At 44.9% G+C, this 10,924-nt stretch overlaps 2 protein-coding genes across 2 annotated transcripts in view; one reads left to right on the forward strand and one right to left on the reverse strand.

Moving 5' to 3' along the window:
- The first annotated feature begins 5,718 nt into the window (after window positions 1-5,718).
- On the forward strand, window positions 5,719-6,479 carry LOC134461457 (uncharacterized). The gene is made up of 2 exons (XM_063214387.1): window positions 5,719-5,902; window positions 6,211-6,479. The coding sequence occupies exons 1-2, from the start codon at window positions 5,719-5,721 to the stop codon at window positions 6,477-6,479; spliced, it is 453 nt and encodes a 150-aa protein (XP_063070457.1).
- Window positions 6,480-9,136: 2,657 nt separating this feature from the next.
- dnajc28 (DnaJ (Hsp40) homolog, subfamily C, member 28) overlaps window positions 9,137-10,924 on the reverse strand; it is a 16,685-nt gene continuing 14,897 nt past the window's right edge. The window contains exons 5-6 of the mRNA XM_063212985.1: window positions 10,643-10,905; window positions 9,137-9,571 (exon numbers count right to left, since the gene is read on the reverse strand). Of these exons, the coding sequence (XP_063069055.1) occupies window positions 9,274-9,571; window positions 10,643-10,905 (561 nt within the window). The 3' untranslated portion in view covers window positions 9,137-9,273. The remainder of the gene's footprint in view (window positions 9,572-10,642; window positions 10,906-10,924) is intronic.

Below are 10,924 nucleotides of genomic sequence, written 5' to 3' on the forward strand. Positions count from 1 at the left end.
AAGGGAAGGGAGGGGATGGGAGGGGACGGGAGGAGAGGGGACGGGACGGGAGTGGCTGTGGGGAGAATAGAAGAGAAGAGAAGGGAGGGGATGGGAGACGGTGTGGGGAGAAGAGAAGGGAGGGGAGGGGAGGGGAGGGGAGAGGGTGTTTGTTTGCATGCAATTAGGCCTACTGGAAAGGGCTTGGGAGGGCTGGATATTGTAGACGTAGAAGACTTGCTGGGGTAGGCTTTCGTGTGATGAACTTGGGTATGGTGGATTTATCCGGCATATTGTTTAGTTTTTTTTATATTATTTGTTCTCTTTTTTTCCCCTCGTACCATGTATACTAATTATTATTTTGTTGTTGTTTTTCTTGGGGAGCATGTTTTGTCCCCTACAAAATTGTGTCAAAATTGTGTGATGTGTGAATTTATAGTTTGTTATACTATGACTGACATTTTTATTCTCTTCTCCATTGCTTGTAAGATCTGTGGGTGAATTGCTGTACGTGCCCCAGACTATGACACAAGCACATATTTAGTTACTGTACATGTATACATGCCTACATCAGTAATACTGGACATGAAAAGAATGGAAATTCAGATTGTACTGTATCTTTGAGGCCAGCTTTGTGTGTGTGTGTGTGTGTGTGTGTGCCCATGCATGTAGATTGGTGGATATTGCCACACTAGCTGAGAGATTGAGTGTTCATCTTGTGACATTAGGTGGACACATATCGAGGTCTTGAGTTTCATCCATAGCGACAGGAAATAGATGAACTGTGATGGATTACAGTAAGACATGCCATTATGTGTCTTAAAGTGCCTGTGTGTGCCACATGCTAGCTGTAAACCGTTTTGTTTTTCATGATTTATTTTTCCATCAACAAACAGTTTTTTTCTTCATTTTGTGTTCCCTCTTAAGGAATGTTACCAGACAAACAAACAAAAAAACTTTTTTTTACAACATGAAATCCCGGTGCATGTGTGCTCGTCTAAACTGTTGACTTGTGATACCTGTGCGTGTTCTGTGCCAGTTCACCAGACTTCACCAGAACAAACGTCTCCGACTGACAGTAACTGATATGATGAGATCTTTCTCTGTCATCTGATGTTCCTTATTATCGATCACTGGCAAAAAAAAATGGGAGCGGCTTTGGAAGATCATGCCTTTTTTTAAGCAGTGCTTTACTGTAAACTACTGTGTCTAACCAAGATCTAGAAGGTAGAGAATGTGTGCACATCAGTGGTACAGGTGCTGGACAACGTAAAGTGACTAAAGTAGATAATAGAAGTCTGCAACACTGCTAATGATCCCAGTGATTTATTTGCACAAATGCAAAAGATTATTCATGCAAATAAATCACTGGGAGCATTAACAGTGTTGCAGACTTCTATTATTTACTTCTATCCAAGATCTGTCACCGCACTTTTCTTCCGCAATACATGAGACCTTACATCAGAGCGGAGACGTTTCATGAAGCCGATGGCTGTGGTCCAGGCTGGGATAGCAACCTCACTGTAGTTGAATGCTCAACGCCGCGCAGAAATGACGTTGTGCACAATTGTATATTGGGTGTGTGTGTGTGTGTGTGTGTGTGTGTGTGCTGAGTGTGTGTGTGTGTGTGTGTGTGTGTGTGTGTGTGTGTGTGTGTGTGTGTGTGTGTGTGTGTGTGTGTGTGTGTGTGTGTAAATATGTATGTTTGCGGAGGTGTTTTATATACTGTTAACATGCAATTTCAAGACAATAAAGAACAAATAAAACTACTAAACAAGAGTTATCATGTGTTTGACTGCTGTGTGACATATCGCCAGGCAGCACCTCACAGCAGATTCATGGTCAAATCAAATGTGCCTCACACACACGCAATCCGGTCCAAGTCCATAAATAGCGCATGACTGCCTGGCATGACTGCCTGGGGTTATTTTTTATTTATGTATTCCTCCCGCCTACTCGCCGTAGCTCTTTCAGTCAGATTTCTGTGTCATCTGCAGGGGTATTTATCATTCATATCAGGCGGCCCCCTCCCCTCGGCAGATAGTGCTGTGCAGTGCAGTTCAGTTGTCTGTTCTTATACCCACGCAAGGAACAGCGGACAGGGCTGGCCTGTGGGGGAAATAGGGCCCGGGCACTTTTGGCTTAAAGGGGTCTGTGGTGTATTGCACACACGTAGTTAATTGTTTAAGCAGACAACTGAAAGGACACAAAGGCGGATATGCAAGAAAACACTAAACTTGGTTTATTTGATAACCATAGCCACTGTACATCGGTGCTCTACCTTACACGGCAAGTGCAGGAGAGAGGGAGCGCCTAGTGGCGAGTACCTTTTGTACCCCACAGAACAGCCCATGAAAACACAACATCAATCACCAGTAACAAAATAAAAGAATACATCACCAATAATAAAATAATATTCCTGTGTGTTGGAATACCACAGGAACTCGCCGATGGGCCCCGCACCCTCGTGAAAATAGGGTGCAGGGCCCACCGGGAAATGTCCGCTATACCAGATGGCCAGGCCAGCCTTGACAGTGGAGTTGTGACGCATGCACACGAGTTTCTAAGGACTTCTGAAGGTGAATTGGGAGGAAGGAAGGAACGAAGGAAGCAGTTTGCAGAGCACCCAGCAACCCTTGCTCAAAATGACTCCAGCTTCTCGTCTCTTTGTATGAATGAAGGCGATTGTTCTGCAGTTGATTCACTGAGCCTGAAGGTCAAATGCTGTACCTCTGTGACAGACTTACCATATTTATCCACTCGCTCACTGTCAAGACAATATTTGGCCTTCGCCTACGGTGTCTTGGATTCGGGTTTCTTTTTAAAAATCAAACTATTATTGACAGACACGAGCCCACGTAGTTTAATTCTGTCTGATGACTCATGGTGCCTCATGGTGCATAGTAGACAGCGAGGAAAGTGAAGTGCTTATACAGGATTAGGGATGACATGCACTGGTGGTAGTCATGGCTGAGAGAGCACACTATGCCTATAGCGTCTAACATCAGGGCCAGATTAAGGAATATTATGGTATAGTAGTAGTTTATGTCAGGGCTGGATTATATTGTAATGGTGAGCAGCACAGTGCCCAGGGGCATCAACCATTCTTCACCAGTGAGGGGGCTCCACAATACACAACATTAAAAAATATTGTTCATAAAGGGGGTAGCGGTGAGGTATAGTACTATATTAGCTTAATACGGTCCTGTCTATGCAACACTAAAGTAATAAAAGCAGTCAGTTGCCTGCTGCATGTAAAGACGGGGAGAGCTTAATGAATATTATAGTATGTAATAGCCCTCTAAAGTATGCAGACTGCCCATAGCACGTAACAGCTGGGGCAAATCAAGGAATAAAGGGAACATGGGTGAAAATTACTAGGACAGCCTACCCACCCCCTTACAGCACAGCAGCAGAGTGGATCCTGAAGCGCATTTAGCTGCAGTAATCCAACAGTCTAGTCATTATTCTTGGCGTAACACATTGACCAATGGGGTGACCGCTGCCTCACTAGGCTATAGAGGCTATACTGTATATTTTTATATACTGTATACTGTGTAGCAGGGCTATTCAAATGGCGGCCCTGGGGCCAGATGCGGCCCTTGGACAGCAAGGTTCTGCCCCCCCACACGCCCCTTGAAATACCGAATAGTTTTTTTGGAATTTAGAGATAAAAGTATGGGTTCCGTATCGAGCTGAAACGGGACACGGGACGTTAAAATGCAGGAAGTTACATCAAAGAAATGAAAAACTTTATGGAGGAGGACCCCCAGACCCCCGACCTCAATGAAGTGTCCCGTATTATTTTTCATTAACAGTCAGCAACCATTTTCAATGGGAGAAATTAGAAAATCTGGCCCTTGTTGGCATTTAATTGAATACCCCTGCTGTATAGTATATATTATATCTGGGCATTTTTGTGACATGCTTTTGATCATCAGGCATTTGTAGATAATCATGACAACATGGACAGCTGTACAATGTGACAACAAAAAATCCAAGAAAGTAACTTTCAAAAAGGACATTTTTTGTCAAGTAAGGCTAAGGGGCAGGTGCTTTAGCACCACCTCGTCCCTATCTGTGCATGCCTATGCAACAAATACAAGAGAGGGCCTCTAGAAGCGGGCAATAGACTGGACGGGAAATGCTGCATCCACAGAGCCGATTCTAGTGTCAGTGGGGGCCCCAAGCAAAAACCGAGAGTAATTGAAAGCAAATCGCCGCTATTTTAGTTTAAAGTTGAGCTGGGGTTTTTTCACATTCTAGTGGCTTGGGGGCCCCAAGTGGCTGCCTGCCTAGCCTGGTGACAAGATGCGCCTCTGTGCATCCACCTTCCTTCCCTCCAGAGATGCCCTTGACTTTACAGCTTCATTAGACCACCTGATGACAACCTGCTAGTGAGAGTGGAGGCCAGGGGAACCGTGATTGGATATTAGATCTCCAGTCTGGGAGGTTGTATGTCAAGGACAAACCTAAGGCTGGCTAAGGTTAAAGAAGACATGCGTGTGTGTGTGTGTGTGTGTGTGTGTGTGTGTGTGTGTGTGTGTGTGTGTGTGTGTGTGTGTGTGTGTGTGTGTGTGTGTGTGTGTGTGTGTGTGTGTGTGTGTGTGTGCAAGATGACAGGGGGAACAAAGGGGTCAGTTGCCCCGGGCCCAGGGAGACAGGAGGCCCATTTGGGGATTGGGTCCCCATTATATATGTATTGAGAGGTAGGGCCCTTTCAGATGACTTTGGCCAAGGCCTGGTCAAAGCTGTCAGTGGTGTCCTGTGTGTGTGTGTGTGTGTGTGTGTGTGTGTGTGTGTGTGTGTGTGTGTGTGTGTGTGTGTGTGTGTGTGAGTGCGCACGCACGTGCGTGCGTGTGTGTGTGTGTGTGTGTGTGTGTGTAGGGGTTGGATCAGATCTCCCATTGAACCACAGCACAGTAGGAGTCCTCCCACTCCTGTATCCACTACACTACAGACCAGCATTAGTATTAGTCTGATGTGCCTCGCAGGCTGCTGTTCACTTCACTAAGGTAAGCATTCTATTTTTTAAATTTATATAAAAATGTCTTATTTCGTATTGTCATATTTTTTTCCGCACACCTCAGCTAGCAGGTGCGTCAGAGATGACCCATGGGTCACTAAGGAGACAAATTTGAAAAAACTCTTGCACACTGCCCATTTCGCTGTTTTTCTTTAATACACGTTTCGTTACAGTTCACCTGATGAAAGTCTAGGACTAAGTTCACAGTAGTTGTTACTTATTAAATAACAATGTCTTCACATTATTTCCATGTACTACAGAGTGGAATATATTGCTCTTTGATTCTGGCGTGGTATTACTGGACGATAACCCCATGATGAACATAATATGCTGTACCTCAGTGTAGCTCTGCAATGCAACTTTTAGTCACTTTAACAACTTTTTTTTTACACTATCTCATCCATTTTTCTTTTTTCTCATATTTCAAGCACTTTCTCATAGTAGTCTGAAATGTACTTTCTTTCTCTACTGTATTTTTCTGTATGCTTGATATTTACCAATATGATATTTTTTTTCTCTTTAGGGACAGACACAGCAGCAGTCATTTTAACCACTTTTTGCATTTTCTCATCCATTTGTCATTCTTCTCATATTTGAATGAGTTTCATAGAACAAACTGTATTTTGTTGACGGTTGATGCCAATAAACAATAAACAACCTCCCTCTCTCTCTTTCTTGTTTTCCTCTTTGCAGGGACAGACCCGGCAGCAGTCATGTTGTTATTCCAGAACAGCACCGGCCTCCAGAGCCTGCTGGTCTCCCTGCTGGAATACCTGAACAGGACCTCAGTCATGTCTCCTCCATCCTCCCTCTCCTCCATCTCCTCTGCCCACCCGGCGCCTCTGGCCTCCCCGCTCACCCAAAGTCATCATCTCAAAGGTCAGGGTCAAGGTCAAGGTAGGGGTGGGCGATGTGACGGTATTAAATAGTGAATCGTGAAATCGAGTACAAGATCATCTCGAATCCGCCTAAGTGGAGAAGTCGTATCTACCGTCTTGCAGTGAGAATGTTTACAGTATCAGTGATGTCTACTTACTAAAGTCATGTTGTCTTCACTTTTATCATATTGTATTTCAATTGTGCACTTTATGAGAGCGTCATCAATGTGTTTACATTTAATTCATTGCTAATTTACAAAATGCTTGTTTTTGTTTTTATATTAAAAAATCGTGATGGGGATTGTTTGCCATGTCGCCCACCCCTAGGTCAAGGCCAAGGTCAAGGTCAGGGTGAAGGTCAGGGCATGATCTACATCTTCCTGGTGGTGGGCATGTTCAGCTTCTTCACCTTCGGCATCATGATGAGCTACATCCGCTCCAAGAAGCTGGAGAGCTCGCACGACCCCTACCACCAGTACATCGCCCACGACTGGGGCAGGAAGGAGACGCTGATCATCGCCAACCCAGCTGCTAATGCTGCAGCTGCTGCTAATGCTACTGCTGCTAATGCTACTATGGGCCGTCTTCCAGGCTGAGAGAGGGCAGCAGCGGTGGGTGGCCGTAATGGTTATGGTTATAGGGAGTTGGTCTTTGGACCAGAGGATTGCCGGTTCGCAACACTGTCTGACCTGCCCCATGACCCCCCTGACCGTGTCCTACACCTATACTAATGGCTGAAGTGCCCTTGAGCAAGGCACCTAACCCCCACATTGCTCCAGGGACTGTAACCAATACCGTTCCCTTACAGTACAGTACAGTACATAATTGTAAATTTTTGGATAACAGCATCAGTTAAGTGTAATGTCATATCATGTAATGAGAGGGACTGTCTAGACTGAAGAGGAAAGTGCTAGCAAAGCAAAGGACGCCTGCCACCTAGGCTAGGAAGGACCCCCCTGTCATTCGCCAACCCAGCTGCTGCTGCTACTCCTGCTGCCACCAGGGGGCGTATTCTGGGCTGACAGGGACTGGTGGTGGAGGAGCAAAGTGCTGGAGAATTCTGCAGGAACACTACCCGGGATTCCCATTCCTAGTCAGACTTAAGATTCTGTGATTCTTCCCTAACCATAAACCATGACCTACCATAAAAGTTTTTTTTTTCAATATATGCAAACATATTGGACATATTGTTCATCAATTTGATTAGACTATTAACAAACATGACACATCAACTCTGAAACCATGCTGTGAAATTGATATAATAGTCTCTAAAATTGATTAAACGTACCAACTGGCCTCATTCTTTTTTTACATATGTATCATGGTGGGTCACATTTGGACCACGGGCCTCAGTTTGCCTACTCTTGCTATTGCAAAATTTCCTGATAAACTGTATGTCTTGATTGTGTTCATGCAAAATGGTCAAAATAGGGCTATTACATTTCCCTAATATTCCAGGAATTGGGAGCGTTTTTCCCACTCCTCTCTGAATCTCTTTGTATTGTTTTTTCATCACTTTTTTGTTTAAATGTTATCTCTATGCATAAATTAAATGTTATTTCTATGTATAAATGAAACGTTATCTCTATGTATGGATAACAAGCTCAAGGGGGTAGTGCTGAGAGTTGCCATAGAACGACGCCATGACCTGACGTGGCATGTACGATGGTCAGGTTGGTCAGCCAGATTTGCTGTGTAACAGCATTGTCATAAGACTATAAACAATAAAAATGACTATTGATTTCACAAATTGAGCGGAGACGTGCATTTCATTCATGATTATTTATAAAAGTGTTAGAATTAGCTTCAAGTCAGACATCAAAAGATAAATGATTTGAATATACAGGTACAGTATTTGATATTACATATTCCCTAAAGCAGTTCAACTTATGCCACATGTACATATTATAGCTTATTATCAGCGTGGAGATTTAGTCCCGTGTTTTAAAGAACCACGCGGTATCCTGCAAGACTAACTCAGGTCCTCAGGCCAAAACAAAACAATTACGTATTCCACAACTGATTTGACATTCTTAATCAGCATGAATGGACATCAATGCACACTTGAGATAAATCTCATATTATTTAATTCCCTTAATAAGTGTCCATTTCATGAAAGGCCATAGTATTTGTCTTAGCTGTGTTTTCTTTATGAGTCCTTTCATGTCACTGACATGCACATGGTGCATGGGAGGTGAGCTAGCCATACTGTATAAATTGTATCTTATTTCGGCAACACTTCATTTGAACTGGTCTATGGTATATACGGGTGTTGAACAACCATCATAAGAATCACATGACAGGATATGTGAGGAACACTAATGGCACATTATTGATGTTTATGACAGTGGTCAGAATGTGTCATTTGGTCTTTGGAATGCCACGTTGACACTGGGTGTCTGTCATGACATTCCAAAAACCAAACGACACATTATGACAACAGTAATAAACATTAATATTGTGTCATTAATGTTCCTGACATGTCATGTCATTCTTATGACATTAATATCACCCAGACCATGTCAAATGAAGCGTTACCCTCATTTCGTTATCCTAGTGCTATCCATGTCATGACAAGACACAGTAAGCCGTCTTATTCATTTCATGTACTTCATGTAAAATATGGCACAAGCCATATTGTATAATTCTATAACCATACCAGGTGCATGTTCAAGCAGGATAATATATCCATGAGCCTGTTCTTATATCTATCAGAACATGAACTGCCACTTTTGTCCACTTGTTTAAGGCATCCAAGATCCAACAACGACACCCCCTTGGTGGGCACATACACTCTCTCTACATGTGGTGTAATCTAATGTCTCCCACTGTATCCCAACATATTAATAATGTTCATATTACTCAGTCCGTGTATGTCTTTCCTATTTCAATAGGTTCTGCATCCAGGCAAACAGTCCGCCTGTTGTTGTCCCTCCTGTGTGTCTATCCCCATGTCTCATATCAGACTGACACAAGTGCTCGATATAAGACACAGGGCTAGTCTCTGTTCATGTATGTATGTGCGCATGTCTGCGTGTCCGCCTGTTCTATTTCAGTAAGTTCTGCATCCAGGCTAGCAGTCCTCCGTGCCTGTTGTTCTCCCTCTGTGCCTGTGTATCTGTTCATGTAGTTATGTATGCGTATATGTGTGCGTGTCCTCCTATTTCAGTAGGTTCTGCATCCATGCTATCAGTCCTCCGTGCCTGTTGTTCTCCCTCTGTGCCTGTGTATCTGTTCATGTAGTTATGTATGTGTGCATGTGTACGCGTGTCCTCCTATTTGAGCAGGTTCTGCATCCAGGCTAGCAGTTCTCCGTGCCTGTTGTTCTCCCTCTGTGCCTGTGTATCTGTTCATGTAGTTATGTATGTGTGCATGTGTGCGTGTGTCCTCCTATTTCAGCAGGTTCTGCATCCATGCTATCAGTCCTCCGTGCCTGCTGTTCCCCCTCCCCTGGGCGGCCATCTCCCTCTCCTTCTGCCTGAGCTCCTTCTCCCTCCTCCTCCTCTCCTCCCTCTGCTCCCGGTCCTCCCTCAGGGCGCGCTCCACCTCCCTCCTCACGCTGTAGTGCACCACCTGTTGCTTCAGGAGGGGCACGATCAGGTTGAAGGTGTCCACGCGCTTGTTCAGCTTAGCCAGCTCCTGGCTGAAGGCCTCGCAGTGCTCTTGCCATCGCTCCTCCTCGTGGGGCCTACACAGAGGCAAAGTTATAAAACCAAATTAATCAATATTTTCCCCTGTACAAATGATTAATTCAAAAAATGATTAAGATTATTGACTGGCTGATTGGTCGGTTGTTTGATTGATTAAGTAACTGTGTGTTCAGCTGAGAGAAGGTCTCGCAGTGCTACTGCCATCATTTGATTAAAGAGCGAACCTGCAGACGCACTGGGTGAAACATGTTGTTTGCTCCAACAAATAAAATGGAAAAAGAACAGTGTCCAGTGTGCGGCGTTTAATTAACTTTTCAGAAAGATCAATTTTTTTGATAGGTTGATTGATTGTGGCGTGGGCACAGTATGAGCAGTCTTGTTCTCCAACTTTGTAAACTCAAAACTGTAGGTGCTCTTGAAGTAAGAAAACTAAAGTTCTTTCACTTTGAGCGTGGTGGCACTAGGGCCAACTTCAGGCAACTCCACAGGTCGACAAGGATTGTCATTATTATCGAAAACCCTTGATTTCATCTGGGCCGTTGCTACAAAAGTAAAGCCAGCAACAGGTTTCAATCCTCACTGGGTCTTCATCAGGGCGTACAAGAACACTGCCACTGTACACTGCCATATTGCAACAGGCACAAAAAGGAACAGCATAGCAAATGGGATCAATTGCAAATGTGTCACGTAATACTGCACATGCTGAACTATTCCATGTAGGGCACAACAGGAACAAAAACTAGCTCTGTCCCCCAGCCGGACTCGGGCCCTCATATATCTTTCAACAGCCCTAATTGTAACCTATCCAAAGTGCACAGGCCAGACAAAAAAGGCAACACAGGTAGGCTCGTTAGGACAATGCTTAGGCCCCACCTGCCCAGGACAGGTTATGTAGACACACACACACACACACTCTCACAAACACACACACACACACAACCCCCCACTCCGCTGTACACACACACACACACACACACACACACACACACACACACACACACACACACACACACACACACACACACACACACACACACACACACACCCCCACTCCGCTGTACACACACACACACACACACACACACACACACAGTAGCAGCGTGCTGTACCTCATGGGGTCCCCCAGGCGAGCTCTGGCCGCCAGGAGCCCCTCGCGGAGCTTGACCAGCGTGTCGCGTATCTCCTTCTGCGTGACGATCCACTCGGGCTGGTAGCCGTTGTCGATGAGGATGCGGTTGAGGTTGTGGGTCATGGGGTCGGCGTAGGGGTTATGCTGGTACTTGCTGAGGGGCTTGCCGCTGCCGCTCAGGTTCTGGAAGTCTCCGCGGGCCATCGACTCCTGGATCAGGTCCTCCACCAGGCGCTCCACCGCCTTGGGAAAGAGGGACGAG

Source organism: Engraulis encrasicolus, chromosome 13 (genome assembly GCF_034702125.1).
Source record: "Engraulis encrasicolus isolate BLACKSEA-1 chromosome 13, IST_EnEncr_1.0, whole genome shotgun sequence".
Taxonomy (NCBI): Eukaryota; Metazoa; Chordata; class Actinopteri; order Clupeiformes; family Engraulidae; genus Engraulis; species Engraulis encrasicolus.

Bases quoted from the DNA above. Each gene is read 5' to 3' on its own strand.
- LOC134461457 (XM_063214387.1), top strand. From the start codon at position 5,719: ATGTTGTTATTCCAGAACAGCACCGGCCTCCAGAGCCTGCTGGTCTCC. The intron at 5,903-6,210 runs GTAGGGGTGGGC...GCCCACCCCTAG, and splicing joins AGGTCAGGGTCAAGGTCAAG to GTCAAGGCCAAGGTCAAGGT.